At 38.3% G+C, this 17,149-nt stretch overlaps 1 protein-coding gene across 2 annotated transcripts in view; it reads left to right on the top strand.

Annotated features, from left to right (window-relative positions):
• The window catches only part of LOC110976726 (scavenger receptor class B member 1-like), a 36,376-nt gene that overhangs the window by 2,098 nt on the left and 17,129 nt on the right, over window positions 1–17,149 (top strand). For both annotated transcript variants that reach the window (XM_022230259.2, XM_022230260.2), the window contains exons 2-4: window positions 5,550–5,961; window positions 9,299–9,456; window positions 10,491–10,632. In XM_022230259.2, the coding sequence (XP_022085951.2) occupies window positions 5,674–5,961; window positions 9,299–9,456; window positions 10,491–10,632 (588 nt within the window). In that variant the 5' untranslated portion in view covers window positions 5,550–5,673. The remainder of the gene's footprint in view (window positions 1–5,549; window positions 5,962–9,298; window positions 9,457–10,490; window positions 10,633–17,149) is intronic.

Genomic DNA, 17,149 nt, shown 5'->3' with positions numbered 1-17,149 from the left:
AGCTAGCCATTGTACTTGGCATAAACTGGTCTCAAAAGTGCATTTTTTTCACCAAATATATTGCTGAATCTAGGTTTATGTGGCATAGATGTAATGGGATCCAACTTCCAAGTAAACATTCCAGTACTACATGCATGGCAAGACTTATTATTTTCGTCCACTGTTGAGGTTGCTCTTTAACGCACATAGCCCTTATAACAGCTTTACTGCGAGCCAAGTTTGCTTGAAGGTAAATTCGTCCTTGTGCTATAATGGACAAAGACGCACTACATTATTCTGTGTTCCACGAGCGCTCGTGTGATAACTAATAATATTACCAATCACCCATCGACCAATCGCAGTTGACGATTCAAGGTTGCTTGAAGGCAATATTGTATCCCCTAATTCACCTTGTTAATTCTGTGATTCTGAGATTTCAAGATACAACCTGTACATTCTTGTCATTTTAATTAATAGCCACCTTAACTTTTCCAATTTCCGGCTATGAAAATTCTTCTTACAATAACGTAAGAACCAGTCGTGATAGTAATCAGCTGTGAAAACTTGAAACTCTGTAAGAAAATTGTAAACGAAGTTTGGCCCCATGCTTGCTATCTCAGCCAACCTGATAACAGGATTCTTCCATTTCCAGACTGCATTATTAGGTAACTTTATTTAATAATCTTAATTTTTGATTTTAAATTGCACGTTTTTGAAAAGCTAGGGAGGCATCCAAGCCTAGGCCTACATGTACATGTACATGCAAATGGCCTATGGGCTGAATGCCCTTTTGCCACATGTTTGCCAGGCAGCATATGATGTACAAATGTCTATCTGAATTAGCCTGGTGTACACAGTGTTCACCTCGTTCATCTCAGACTCTTTTGAATCATTTTCATTAATTCTGTTCATTCATCCACTGTGGATATGGGCATGGAGTAGGATAGCCATTACTGTATGTGTCCTTTGTTGGTCATTGACCCAGGATCACAAGGTATAAGGTCACTGACCCAGGATCACAAGGTATTAGCTAGAAATGTGTTAAAGTTTTTTAAACATCTTTGCATAGGAGTAGTTCCCCTATAAAATACATAGTTTTAGTTTAGAGTTCACCCATATTTTTCTGTGTTTCCCCATTTTTTGGCCCTTGCTTCTACCCATATAAGTACTTGACCCCATGCTCTGAGCAAGAGCATGCCCTGCAGCAGAGACACTATCACAGTTCATGTATTTGTTCCTCCTTGCTGGAGTGGGCTTTTCTTCTTGATTCAGGTTTTTGTCTGCATCTAAAGAGTCAGTGATTGAAGTCAAAGTCTTCTAACTAGATCTGTTTTGATGCACTGTGTTGGTTTTAGTCTTCCTAAAGTTTTTAGTCTTTGGTGTTAAGTCTTTTCAGTCTTGTAGTCCTTTTGGTTTTTGCATTTTTTTTCTGTACTTTTTTATTAACCCTAACCCTCCTCAATCCTTCACCTGTTGGAGGACTGAGGAGTGTTAGTGTTAATAAATTCTTTTGGGCCTTTTTTTTTTTAATTCAAATATTGGTTTCTGAGTCCTTATTAATTCAGTTTCCTGCATTCTTTCCCCCACAGATCCTTGGTTTAGTTAGAGATTTTTATGGTTTTGCGGGTTCCCCCATAGCGTGTTATTTTTCCCTGTTACATGCAGGTACATGTACATTCATGTACAGTATATATACTGCATCAATCTGTATACCACTGTACATGTACATCTATTTTAGCTACATGTACTGTACGTGTAGGTTCACACTGTGTTCGTCTTTTTTATCTTAGACAGCTCCGAATCAGTTTCATTGTTTTGTTCACCCCCATACTACGGCCAGGGTTGCCATTGCATGTATGTAGGTCATTGTCCCAGGATGATAGGGTACAAAATACCAGGCTGGCTTATGGCGCCTCACTTTCATAAGTGCACAAAGTAAGGCTGTAGACTACATTGTACAGAACATCAAAGCTATGACTTCATACATGTAGGGTTTGCAATGCACAGTTTTATATTCTCCACCACTTCATTTGAGCACTGGTCAAATATTTTATTAATCATGAGACAACAATCATTTGTATGGTAAGCATATTAAGTATGTACATGTACATTAAAGTGTGGTGTTTTGCTGATTCACACAATGTGTCTTAACACTGCATAAAGATTCCACTTAAAAGTGCATGTGCACCAGTATATTGAAATGAGAAAAAGCCATTAGTGAAATATGCCTATTCATAAACAAGTTTCAAGTCAAACTTAAGGATTTTTATTTAAAAATGTACTTGACATGATGTACATGTAAACTTGAGTATTCCAGTGTACTTCAAAGTTTTGCCACTCAAGAATGTGTTCTACGTGTAGCAGGTGAAATGCATATTTTATTAGCTGGAAAAACAGCCTAATGCAAAGGATTGAATGGCGCTAAAAGTTTACAATGCAAGGAAAAACACGTACCAGTATGTGTTTGATTTATTCAAAACTGTTCTGCCTCAAAAGCACACATTTAAGAGTCGTATACCAGTATTCAGGTATTTGACATACACTGTACAGGTGTTCTGTCGAAATTGGCTTCAGGAACAAAGGTTTTGGTCAAACAGACTATTGACCATGTTGACCAAAGCTGGTAGTACCTTCTGTATTTGAAGCTGACAAACTCTACACAGACATGACAGAATTCAAGTTGCTTCTGGTATTTTATGTTTGATTAAAAAAACTTGTTTCTTTTGCAAAAGGGCAATGTCATTAATTTTGACAATGGGGGTTGTTGAATAATTATTTGATAAAGTATAAATAGCCAGGCACTTGTCAGAAATGCAAACATTTCATTTGAAGATTATACTGGCTGATTTTAAGAAAGAGACTGCCCTGACTCATAAATGGCAACTGTATACTGTAGCCTCAATGCTAATGATGCCATAATTCTACCAAAATTCTGGGTGGCGTCATTTTGGCAATCAAAAAGTCAACAGGTTTGTCTGCACTGTGCTGCATGTAGTGTACCGTATGCATGTACATGTACATGAAAATGGTTTCACTCAAAATATTATTTGTAACGTCTGTAGTGTAGTGGAAGGGTCTGTATCAAAACTGGTAATTGTCAGTCAATCTGTTCAGCATGGCAGAAGTGTACCAACTAACAGTTCTGGTCTTCATTTGTCAGAAAAGGTTGTCAAACTTACGTTGGCCGGCGAGTTGTATACCATTGTTGAAATGGCAGGAGTTACTGAGGTATGCTCTCATGTACGGTACATGGGGTAGCAACTTTGTTTGCTGTGTCAAAAGGTGTGGAAATGAAAAAAATCTACTTGTAGTTGCACATCCAAACCATGGGAGTGGATGAAGCCAGCGAAAAGATCCAGTGGTGATTGTATGCTGATGACTATAACCTAGCTGCAACAGTACAAAAGAGTTCCCGCAAAGCAATGTTGATTTACAAATGGCAAAATATAGCCTTCTCAAACTATACTTATTCAACAAGACAAGCTTCCCAGAAATACAATGGCACTGCAGAGCCGACTCCGGTAGTTTGGTACCCAAGTTGGTTCACACTTAACGCTACATCTAATGGCCTGGATCCATTTTTCCCATCGCTGTTCCCTACATCCGGCAGAGAAAGGGTGAAACGAAATTGACGACCCCTTTTTTGGTTTTTGCAGCCTTCAACAATGCAAGTGTGGACCACTTGCTGATGAAACCTCCTAAAACACCAAGGTTGTGTCATGTTTGTTGACTAGTAGAGCTGCATGTACCGCCACGACCTGAGCTACCAGACCGTCTAATTAGTCTGTGTCTCTGTGTATGTGTCACTGTATAATTTGACTCCCCAAATGGCAGACAGCACCAGAACACAGTAGTTACTGTACATGATATCATGGGAAGGGGTCTATATGCAGGATATTTTTCTGCCACATTATTGAGGTTACATTTTACTTTATTGATCAGTTTTTTGTAGATCAAGATCGGCTAATTACTGGTAGTTGCAGTATTATCTCTAAACATCCGTGCAGTCACTATGTATATGAATCTTCTTGTCAATATGATCAATCAATAACTAATTTTTTTTAATCAATAGTGTCATAGACATTCATGAAAACCAACCTGACATATTTCTTTCCCGATAAAAAATTTCACAGATCAATTTAGGACTACTTGGTATTGAGTGCAAACTACAAAGTATACGTATTTTCTTCGGTATGCTAAATGCTGACAACATAGTGGAAACTTCACAGAAAATGCCCAAAATGCACAATTCTTGGTGGGCGTATTCAAGTTGAAATACTGGTGACCTTCAAACTGAAAATAGCAGCTGTGAGTTTCTGGGACCCTTTTTTTACTTGACTTTTTAACTTGAAATGGATCTCAGTCATGAGTTTATTTTAAATGCCTCTTGTGCTAACATTTCCAATTTGAGGCAAGTGTAATGGATGAAGGAAGCTGACCAAAATAATAATGCAAAATGAGAATATTTATAACATTCAAGAATGATTTGTTATCTTTTTGGAAAGTGGCTTTTTAGAGAAGGAAGTGCCATCAATAGCGCATGTACATGAAGTATAAGCTTATGGTACATGTACGTGTACAGGAATAGTAGTTAAGGTTTACGAGGATGTTAACCATGCTGCCAAAGATATTTGTACATTTATGCACTGTACATGAACGAACCTTACATCAAAGCCTATTAACCAGACTCTACTACCGTATATGTAATGGGAAACAAGTACGTGTCTTACGTTTAGGTTTCATAAGCCAGTTGGTACACCTGTTCAGTGGGCCATTTTTTCCTTTAAAATCATGTGATTTTTTTGTTGGAAAACGTTGAATAGAAATATGGTTTAAAGTTTGCAGTCGGACCTTTTGAGGTGGCACAAAGTTGATCTCCCAAATGGCACAGAGAGATCAACATATTGCCTGCCAACTACGAGTAAACTAGTAGTCACGGGTGTACCAGCTACTATGAGTATATTCATAGGATATTGATATTGTAATGTAAATTGGATACACTGGCAATACTAGAACACAACAACTACGCTGCTGGCAGTGTGGAGGATCCGGACCTACCGGTTCATTTGTAAAATGCTCATTGTCAAGTAGACATGTGAAATGTATAGATCTATTAAATATGCGCGCATGCATACAACGTTTGCCAAATGGGAATGCCCCTTTGAAATCATGCGAGGCAGTCAACATGTTAATTACATGTAGTTTGTACCAGTAGAGTTTGGAAAGCATTAATGATCCAAGTAGTCTTTTAAACAGTTACAGATGTAATGGAAATTATGGATTGGCCAAATTTAAGTTTATCCACAGTGTTGTACTTTTATTTATTGTTTGCCTTGACCTTACCAACTACATGTACTTGTAACTTGTACACAAAGATACTATACCTGTGTAATTGAATCCATACACTGACAGTGAGATGCAGCTGGGCTTTGTGTACATTCAGGTACTTACGTGCCAGTGTCTAGGGTCCACTAAACTACACAGTAGATACCACATTTGCATGTTGGAGTTCAGTACATGCGTACATGGCAGCACCTTATTGGTTGAGTAAGCTATCACTGTATTTACAGATTGGTGTCCTCTTTGACATTTGGAGCAAAAGGATGTGTCCAGGCACCTTGATGTCACCGATCCCGCATTGTGCAACTAACCTGACTTCAGTTGGGATTGTCTGCTTGTGGATGACCTGCCTGGATGATCTGCACTGCAGTGTGGTCTGATTGCTGTACTGTTCCCCGTCATTATATTTATAGCTGCACTTTGCACAGTACTTTCATCATCTTCATCAAAAAGTTGGTCAAGGGTAGTTCTCCTGAGGTCCAGCCACGATTCACAGACATCATGACCGTCACAAGCTTTGCTCGCAGGCTCAGAACTCGGACATTTGTCATTGTCCTGACAATTGGTGTTTTGATGGTCATCATTGGGGCAGTGGCCATCCCTCTTGGATTCAATGCTCTGATGGATACAATTTTAGATCAGGTATGTTTGCTTTTCTAACAGGGAAAAAAAAGGGGCCCAAAAGGGGGAATTAAAAAGTTGCCCCCCCCCAAAAAAAGGTCCATGTACCTTTTTTGAAAATTATGTTCTTAATACTAACCTGACACATTTCCTGTTTGTTATTTGCTGGTAGGACTGCATGTATTTTTGTGTCTTGTAAAGCAAAAAATATACCGGTACTTGTGCGTTTCAGTTTAAATTGCCGATGGATAAGCTAAACAAGTTAAAAACTTATTTTAAAGGTTACTACTTACATGTATTTAACACTGCAGGTAGCCATACATGTATGCATCGACTGTCTGGTTTTACATAAAATTAACTTTCTGCTGATTTCTGCTGGTCTTTCAGGAAAAACAATTCAACATGGCTTATTAATTGATTAATGCTCTCACGTTTCAGCTATTTGTTGAAAGGAGAATACATGTAGCCATCACTGCACTAGTTTGCAGACGTCCTCAGTCGCCCTGCTAGTTAGCATTTACATGTTGATGTCAACTTTTTAGCTGTGCATGTTAGTTCATACATTGACATGAAATACTTCAGGACTGGGTATTTTTTTTATGGTTTTTGGGGATGGCCCATCAAAGTGTCAAGCCCCTTGACTTCAACTCTCCTCATGAAATATACCTGCCCCTGATAACCCCTGCCAAACATCTTGAAAGTTGGTAGCAACTTCTGGCATATACATGTAGAGTGTACGTGCACAGTGTTCAGTATGTGTATGCATTCCTGGGGCTAGTACAGTGTACATTGTACATGTACATACATGTACATGTATGTGTACATATTACGCAAGTCATTCCGACAAAAGCAGATTGTGTGGGCTGTCATTGCTTAAAGCAAGGAACCTTTAAAATTAGTCAATGTATATAGTGCATTGCTTTTTTCTTTACCTGTTTTTGTGAGAAAAATAAACTGTGCTGGTTTAGAAGACATTAGATCTGCCGATACTTCAAAAAGTGATTCATTTGTCAAGTAACAATTTTACGTGGTTTTTTTTTCACACCTGTCCTGTAAATGTGGAATTTTTTGCAACTCTCTAACATATATGGTTGGCTATCCTTTTTCATTCATTCATTCTTTATTATTTTTCCCACATCACTTGACACATTGTCAATACATGCATACACTGTATAACTTTGTTCCGGAGTTAATCATAATGATGTGGATGGAGATCCCCCAAAAGCAATGCTTGTCGAGTAGGGATCCCCCTATTGTAAACTAAAATTAACTTTGAACCTTAACTGAAAAAAATTGTTACATTAAGCACTTGACACACTTAAAAGAAGCATTAAACAAGACTCTTAAGACAATCGACAAGTTTGAACCTTAGCTGGAAGAATAGATTTACATTAAGCTATTAACACAAAGAAACATTGACTAACCTAACCGTAATGTAGAGTCAATTCTCTCGTTTACGTTAACTTGGCTTCAGAATGTTGATAGTGAAAATAATAATGTTTCACACCAACATTACACAGGTAAGAAACACAGTGAGCCAGGCTGCGATGAGTGTATGGTTGAAACTCACTCATATCCTCCACCCTTCAAAAATGGGAGCAGTAATTACACGGAAGCAAAATGTCTCAGGAAATATTTTGTGGAGAGGAAAACAGTGCTCAGTGGTACCGGTCCATGTACAGGGTACATACATGTACATGTAATGCAATTCTGTAAAGCTTGCGTCTGGTTCATAATTTTCATTTTCCAGACAAACCTACGTGTACTGTATATGAAGCAAGATTGAATGGTAAACAGGTTTGCATGTACCCCGTAACCTGCTCACTTGAATCGAGCTTGCAGACATGTATTTGTTAAAATTTGTTTTGCTATTTGACCTGCAGTGTAAAAGTGGCATACAATGCACATCGTGGATACATGTCTGTAAGGAATGTGCATCAGGAAGCCTGCAATCAGTCATTATTAATGTACATGTAGGGTCCACAAAAGTTCATTGGGTGTCTGGGAGTTAGACTCACCATAGAGCTACAACCTATGGACTCACAGTGTCGGCCAAGCATAAGCTCCAAAGATTGAGTTCACTATGCAATTGTCAAATGTACAATGTAGATTGCCCCCTTTCTACGAATCCGATTTCTCCCCTGCTAAAACCACATGAAGCCACAGTATGTAATTTTGAATAATGCATGGAATTTACCAGTACCCCTACCAGCAGTTATCCCTGAGGCAGTTGGCTGACACCTATCTTCAGTCACAAGTACATGTACATGTACAAGCACTTATTGTACTTAAAATTCATTTTGTTCCACATTAGTCTTAAAGAGTACATCTGTATCCCCATCAATATCTGTTGAAAAGCTGAAAGTTTTCTGAAGTACATGTAATTTCAGTGCTAAATTAAGATTTCACCATGACTAAAAATGTAGCCATATGATTTTGTGTGTAGGACTATATTTTCGTTTTTGTGAACACATTCGAGGAATTTAAGGCCTGACCAGTTTTAAGAAAAACATTTTTTCCTGATAAAATTCAAGCAAAAACTGTCCAAAATTACAGATCTTGAAAAATGGTCATTTTCACTTGAGATACATGTACTGGTACATGTACAGTGCAGTTCTTTTCTAAACAAGTGGGTTTTGTTCACTTTGTTACCCTAGGGAATTTCATTTGCCTGAAAATTGCAGACGTTGTGAATATGTACCAAATACTCTTAGGTACTGGTACCTTTAAATTTACGATCTGCCCAAAAGCGTACACAACTTTGTCGATTCACTGTGAAGAATATGGTTAGGACCATTTCTCCTGAAAATAAATATTATGGCCTAAAAAATTGGCTAAGCACCACAAACATGACAAAATAGCTACTGGTACATGCATTTACCAATCAAAATGCCAGGGGATCAGTGGACATTGCTTGTGACAAATACCGTATGGTGCTGATTTTTCTTCAACATATACTGGGTACTGTACATTGTATGTATGTACACATGGACATGTACATGTGTGCATAAATTTGCTTGTAACCAACATTTTTGTCATTGTACATGTACATGTACCTGTACATTTACAATGTAGCACAGTCATTATATTTTGCTTGTTGCATGTACCGGTACATGTAATGGGGTTTTTAGATTTTGTTCACCTTTCTTTTCCATTTTCAGTTTTCTGTAAGTAGTCATTGTACAATGTAGTTTAGTTGGTCTGCTGGGAATTTTTTCCCTTTTTTTTTTTTTTTTTACAATCAACTATCATACCTGAAAGGGACCCATTCTAAGTGTGCGGCATCAGTCTCACTGATCCTTCTACATTAACACATAGCTTATCCCCTGATGTGTGCTCTCTTTCTTTCATTCTTCAGATGATGGTCATCAGTCCAAAGTCACCCATCTACCCTGAGTGGAAAGATCCCACACTGCCTATTTACACCAAATTTTACTTCTTGGATCTTCAGAATCCACAGGAGGTGCTGGAAGGAGGTCGACCAAGTGTTGTCGAAATAGGACCTTATTCCTACAAGTGAGTGCCACGGGTTTGTGTACACAACATGTTCTGAGGAAAATGGGTTGCCATTTATGCTTGAAATTTGAGTCAATGACATTACTTTTACGTTGGAAAAATGATGTTTTACTCAACTTCTTTCTTTATCTTGACTGTAAGAAACTATACTATAAAACTATTAGTGTAAACTACGCTCTTTGAAAAGTGCACTGTTTTAAACTTTTTAAATTCTTAAGTTAAATGAGAAACAGAGGAACAGTTAACAAGAACTGGTTTTAAAAAGTACGTTGCATTTATGTAAGTGATCAGTCTGTTCCTTGTTCTATGGTTTTATCAATTAGTAGTACCACTACTTACATTCAAATCTTCAGGCATTAGCCATTCTGAGTAAGATTTTTCATTTGCTTTTTTCTCTAATGCACTTTGTCAACATAATGGTAGTACTAATGCTTGAACTAAAGATTATATCACTTGTGGCATCCAAATATTTCAGAGTAGCATCACCACAGCATAGCGTTGACTGAGCATTTGTGGCTGTTGAGCGCAGCTTCTACAGTAATCAGTACATTGAACTGTGCTTGGCATTGAAATCATCCATTGTACAGGATACCCATCAAGGAAAAGTTGTCATTCTTCACCCAGATTTTCAGAATCTATCAAAATATTACTTTAAGTTGGCTAAGTTTACAATTATTGAAATTTAAACTTACATTGTACACCGTAGTTTCAGGAATTTTCTCATAAAGGCCAGGCCAATGATATCCATAAATGTCATTCCAATCTGAGTAAGGTACAGTACATGTACATATATATGAAAATGCTGAATTGACCCATTTTTATCTGAATGTGCTGTTATGGCAGTGCATTTATTACATTAAATTCACTATGCTTTTCTTTGTGTAAATGTACATGTATGTGCACATGGACAGAATATGAACATCCATACATTAACCTGTTGTAAGCAGAGTTATCAAATTTGTTTGAAGTAATCCTGATGTTTTCCCTGCATTTTAGAACCTTTTTCTTTCTTTTTTCTGGCTCTGTCAATGCAGAATGTCACTACCAAGAGAAAATGTCACTTTCAATGACAATGGCACAGTGACAAGCACTCAGCCCTACTCATACGTCTTTGACAGATCTCAGTCAGTGGGTGATGAAAATGACACTTTCACAACAGCCAACATGCCATTTTGGGTAAGTTTTTAAGGGAAAGGGATAGCTTCTCTCAGCACTAAGCCTGAAAAGAGGTTTGCAACATCAAACAATTGGGAATGAGTAATAATTGGGAATGAGTAATAATTGGGAATGATTTTTCTTTTGTTTTGTTGGTTTAGTTGGGTTTGATTGGGTGGAGTTTGGCTCATTGTGGTGTTACGTTTTTGCTGCTTGGTTTTTAGGAATTTGCCTTATTTTTTGGGAATTTGAGTTTAGTTTTATGTTTCTAAGTTTTGTTTTGTGTTGGGTTTTTTGGCCTTTGGTTTAGGATATTTGACTTCGAGGTTTGGGGTACCAATACTAATTCTTTTAATATTCTTCTATTACATTTTTTATTGGGGATTGTGTGGGTTTGATTATTTTTTTATTCCAGTTTTTATACATTTTTGCCCATTGTGTGGGTTTTTATGCTATTTTGTCAATATGGATTTTGTGGTTTTAATTTGATACAAATTCTCCAAGTTTTATACCTATTCCTACTGTACGTGCAATACGCATGCACACATTTTAGCATTACACTGTAAATGTTTTATTGTACAGTGTTAAGCATTTTTTTAAATTAAATAATTAAATAATTTTTAATGCAGGTATTCTCTTTCTCTGTGATCTTTCTTTTTTGTGTGTTCGTATATTATTCATGTTTTGTCTGTGTTAAAGTTAAGTATTATTGATATCATTTGTGTTTTGTCTGTGACTCGGTAAATTAATCAGAGATAATTTTCTTTTGATTTATCACCAACTGATGGAATTATACACTTTATTAGCTGTTTCGGACACTGGCCAAAACAGCTTTTGTTTTTCTGAAGCTTTTTTTTTTATTCCTCTTTTTTCACTTTTCCCTCATAGACATAACACGGGATCATTCTACACACAGCTTTTACCCTTTCCTTAAGGCCGATCCCCTTCAAACCTAGAAGCATATAAGTATAATGTCATTGTGACATCATCACATGATTTATTATAGAATTTTGAATACATGTATTTTATTTTCCCCCATATGTTTTGTACACATTTTTCACCAAGCAGACTTTGGCACTTCTATCGATCTGATTGACTATATATTAAGTTCACACTCTTAGCCCACCAGCTACAGATGGTCCTAAATGAAACTTGTCATAATGACGTCATCGGGTGTCACATGAGATGGCATTAAAGGTACAAATTTTAAAACCACCAATCTCCTCAAGTGTATGTCCCATTGGATTGAAACTTTGCAGTTGACATCATGTGATGATGACCTCATCATTTGACAAGTCCTGTGACATTAAAGGTGTATCCTTTAAATCCTTGTCCTATTGGGTTGAAACTTCACGGATAGCTAGACAGGGAAGTGTTAAAGACGAAAATTGACCTGATTTGATTATGATGAGTTAATGTGACAAGTAACGTGACATTAAAGATGCATTCTCAGCCTCATATCTCCCAAAGCATGTTTCTCATTGGATTGAAACTTTACAGATACATGTACATGTAGCTAGTAATGGGAGTGTTATAGACGAAAATTGACCTGATGTGATCATGACGTCATCAGGGTCAGAAATCAAGTGACATTAAATGTGCGCCTTTTATATCAATGTATATGTATCTTCTTTACTACTCATAGGATTGTGGCTTATAGAGCAGTGTTCCTGCCGATTACAGCCTCGTTTTTCTCCAACTTCAACAGCTCAGTGTTTGTCCTCAAAAACACAACGGTCATCTCATTGCTTACCATTCCTTGTAATGGGTCATATGTTGTCCCATTCCTGTTTATCATGTGCAATATACAAGTATTTGTTTCTTTGTATGGTTTAAATGGCACCAAGGAGAGCAGTGTGACGGTCATTGAGTTTGCTTTTTCACAATCCGGGGGGGGGGGGGGGGGGCTGCTAAACTCTCTTTCTTGTCAACTTTTGTGTTTTTGTTTGGTTTGATTGTAACTTCTTTTATCTGCAAAAATTGATAAATGAAATTAAATGGGAGTTTAGGTACCTCAGATTTTGCTTGTGCAGTTGCCCTGTAACTTTCAAGTGGGTCTAACTGCACCTTTAAATGATTGTGTAACGTTGGAATCAAGGTCAAAAACTGTTGACACTTGAATAATTTTTCTTCTGTAAACATGTTAATGAGGTTTTGTCCTTGGGTTTGCATTCTCTAATCATACATAAACCTTATCCCATTGTGCAAGGTTCCCCAGTATCAATGTAATCTGCAGACTGGCAGCTAAAGGGAGGTAGTCCTTTTGTGGAAGGTCTTAGTTTATTTGATTTAACAGCAAAGGTCCAGATTGAATGATTAGGTCTGTTAAGAGACAAAATATTTGACACTCAATTTGTAGTTTCTCATTGTTACAAGGAGCACCAGCGATTGTTACAAAAAAAACCTGAGAAAAAGTCCCATTTATACTGTAGTCAATTACCACACATGTAATTACATGTACATGTACAGTATACTGTTTTGGGGATCTTTTAACAGACCACTTGCTAAATTACGCATATGCAGTAGCCTAGCTGAGACACCAGTGTCCTAGTATTTTTTTTAATGCTGCTTTCTGGCATGACGGCATGCTCCCTTGCTTCATCGTCTTTGTGACTAATGTGCTTAACCTGTTGATGTCAGGTTTTCTTTCCAGAAAAAGCTGCTGCAGAAAAATATTTCTGGCGTCCATAAAATATGTAGGGAGGCACAAATTTGAATTTAGGCATGAGTATTTTCATTCCCACCCCCCCCCCCCCCCGAGTTCTTGTATTCAACCGTTTTTCAACTGCCCTGGTAAAAGCTGTGCCGCATGTCCAGACATCGACTGGTTCACATATAAAAAGTCGATAGCATATATGTGTCACCCTTAGCCATGTGTGGTTTTTTTCAGTAATTGCAATACAAAGGGGTTGCTAGTTGGAATTTTGTAACCTTGACTCTTTTGTAAGAGTGGTTTTTCTCCCTAGCAAATGAGTTTATAACAAATCAGGTCATTAATTAGTTCTTTTGTTGTGTATGGTGTGGTGTGTAAGTTAGTAGCAGTGTTCACGTGTAGGGCCGTCTGCTGCACTTTGATCCACCCAGGGTGTAAATGGTCCGTGATCCGACCAAGCACAATGCGTGATTACGTCAACTGCAGAAATGAAAAGAGAATTTTCAAACGAGTGTGCCTGTCATCCGTGGAACAAATAAGGAAAATTGTTAATACGTCAGCTGCGGAAATGAAAAGAATTCTTAGACAAGTGTGCGTGTCATCCGTGGAATAAGGAAAATTGTGTGTTTACATTGTCTGGTGTCAAGCGGTTAATTTGGAATGGTGGAAATCTGCACGTAGCCTCCACATGCCTGTTTGGCTAGGTTGAATGTGTACATGTAACTGTCATTCATTCTTCAAAATGATTGTGTTACCACTTTTATACATGCTGCACTCTGGTACGTATACATGTAACTTGTTATTTTGTACATGTGGTACATGCGCTGTGTTTCACCTTTTTACACAGAAACCTTAGATTCTTACACATGACCCAAGTAGGAATTCATGTGATTTTTTGAGATGGAAGATTGAATTAGGGAGTTAGTTGAGTCCTTCAGCCGTGCTCATTACATGTATGTCCTTAGATCGATGGCCAATTGCAGCAGACCAAAATTTCCTTGTGCTTTGCAAATTAAACCAAGCATAGTGTGGTGGACCAATTGTTGTGTATCTTGATACCGTTCTCATGGTGAAGTGCATGGTTAACTATATGAATGTCCAGCTAACTTCCGTTTAGCTTGAATCTAGTGTAGTCTAAACTATCCCAGGGTTCTCTATTACTTGTACCTGTAGCATCCCTACAACCTAACCATTGCCCATGACGGACACAACCAAGACGGGCACACCCATGTTGTGCGGTGCACTAGTTCTGCTGGCTAGCCCCGGTCCTTCCCATCTACTTGTATGTTGAGCCAGTGATGTAGTACCTTAACCCAGTCAACACCACATTTTACTTTGAACAGTAATGTTACATACTTGGTACACGCCGCTGGCCCCGTCCAGTCAATCATCCCATCATCGTAGTAGCTAGACCATTCCCACTACAGCCTGACTGATCCAAGTAGCAATACCCTCATACCGTACATGCCCTCTCTTTTCAACTAGAACCCATGGTCCTGCCTACCGTGTAGTCATTTATTAATTCCATCACTTAAATGTTGCACCGTTATGATAAGATGCTAGGTACATCTAACTCCTTGTTCATATACAACATAAAGCAATGAAAGAGCAAAAGCAATAAAATACGTGTAGCCATAGTTTGACTGTCACACTCCCCAAATAATTAATAGTCATGCTACCCTCAGTCTGATATGGAACAATATAGTCACCTCACCAGCCACTTAGGTTAATGTTGCTTAGGTCTTATGTTGCCTGTTGGAGGCTGCCAACAGGCTGGTATGACAGTTTTGTTAGTGTGGATATGCCAAAAAATTCAAGAAGTGAGTACCTTGTACATATGACATTATACACATGTACATGAAGTGTTTCAAACAAGTCAGTATACATGCTGTTATACACATGTACATGTAAATGTACTTTCTGGTTGCTATATTCCTGAAAACCAACGGGTACATGTACCCCGGTAATTTGCCGGATTGAGTACCGTAAACTTTTAGAAAAGAAATGTCTGAATATATATATACTGTTGAATCTGCTCACACCTTTTTATTTGAGTGACAGGTTTTGTTTTGAGTTGTTTCAAGAATTGGCATTTTGAGTTTAGGAGGTACAGCAGCATTAGGCAACCGAATATTGAAAGTGCTCCCATCCTGGCATTTACCTCTTTCATTACATTTGAAAGTGCTCCCATCCTGGCATTTACCTCTTTCATTACATTTGAAAGTACTCCCATCCTGGCATTTACCTCTTTCATTACATTTGTGCTTGCAGATGCCATCTTCCCCTCCCCACAGGTTAGATTTAGTGTTTTTGTTTTTTTTTTTTAGTGGGCGCTTTTTGGGATTTTCTTTTTCATGGGCTTTCTTTGAAGATCAAAAGTACAGTTTTGCTGTGCACCGAAAATGTTAATTATTTACATTTACACGTAGTACTTAACTGTAGCATTTCGCTTAGTACCTGTGAATACAAGTTCTACTGGCACTTTCCTGCCCTCCGGCCCACAATATGCACCAACTTTATCCTACCGCTCCCTTCAATTGTGATTGTGACCTCATCGCTGGCAAGTCCAATTAGCAGCGATAGTTTCATCCAGATTTGGTTAACAATGCCACGCACATGATCTGCATGTATGGTGTCTCTCTCAAATTTAGTCTTAAATGCACACACACCTGCAGTACCTTAGTGACCTTGGAACAAGTTAAAAGTCTGTTGCCAGTGTAAACGATGTCCTTACAAAACTTTTGGCATTCAGACAGTGGCAATTTGATAAGGTTGCCACTTGCCAGCTACCCAATCAGGCAGTGTCTTTATTGTTGAGAAGGAACAGAGTTATACACTGGACAGGTACAGTATGCTTGTGGGCTTTCATGTTTTAGGCCCATCCCTTTCAGTGTCCTCTCTCAAATTTGCATCCATATTGACTTAGCAACTTTCGCTGTGCAGGGCGGCATGTGCTGGTTTTACTTCTGTCTCATTTCCTCCACTTTTTTGACTTATTTTAACTGAACCCCCCTGCCTTCACAGTGGACCAGGCAGCCCTTCAAAGGCTATTGTACTCACCCCATACTTGTTTGTTTTTCATGTCTGCTGAAATGCATTTGGCCCCTGTATCTGATAAGGTCCATGACCTCCACAGTGAGTGATCAGTAAAGAAGTTTAAAGTACCCGGTTTTTGAGAGTAATTCTAAAGGGCAGAAATGGGTAAGGTACAGCTAACCTGTAACTGATAACAACTAATACACATGCACTGTAGGACTCCAGCACATCATCATGTGATTTTGTTTTTATTTCAATTACATGTAGGTCAGCCTTTACAGTACTATTACCTTTAAACTAGGGAATAATCATTTGACCCAGTTGTTTAACTTGCACATTTAAAATCCCTTTGGGGCATATGGACAAACCTCCATTATTGGTACCAGTTTCCTGGCTAGTTTTGAATGTAGCAGTGTTTGTTTAAAACTGCTCCTATAATTTTATTCTATTTCATACTTGTTTGTGGAAACTCACTCAAAGTTGAAACGTGATAAATTTCCTACAGACTTTGTTTTGATCTGTCTACCTTGTGTTTTATGAAACACCCCTGTAGCCATATGTCTGTGGTATGTGCCTTGTGTGTGCATAACTAGCAATGCATGTGGCACGCATTGCATGATGTGGCACTGTGACAAAGAATGCAGCTGAGCCGGTGTCAAGTGAAATTCAAACTTCATGAAATACGGACTCATCATTTGCGGTTGCGCACATGCTTGGGTGATGTTGACTGTGTCATGTGGGACTTGACATTGTGAGAAACCCCGGCAAGGGACGCACACATGTACCTGTACATGTACCTGTTGAGCCCAAGGCGAGGTTGCTGCGTGCGTACCCAAGGATGTCCAAAAC

This window comes from Acanthaster planci, linkage group LG01 (genome assembly GCF_054643075.1).
Source record: "Acanthaster planci isolate LZ-2023a linkage group LG01, COTS_SCS, whole genome shotgun sequence".
Taxonomy (NCBI): Eukaryota; Metazoa; Echinodermata; class Asteroidea; order Valvatida; family Acanthasteridae; genus Acanthaster; species Acanthaster planci.
This window is presented reverse-complemented; position numbering and strand designations above follow the sequence as displayed.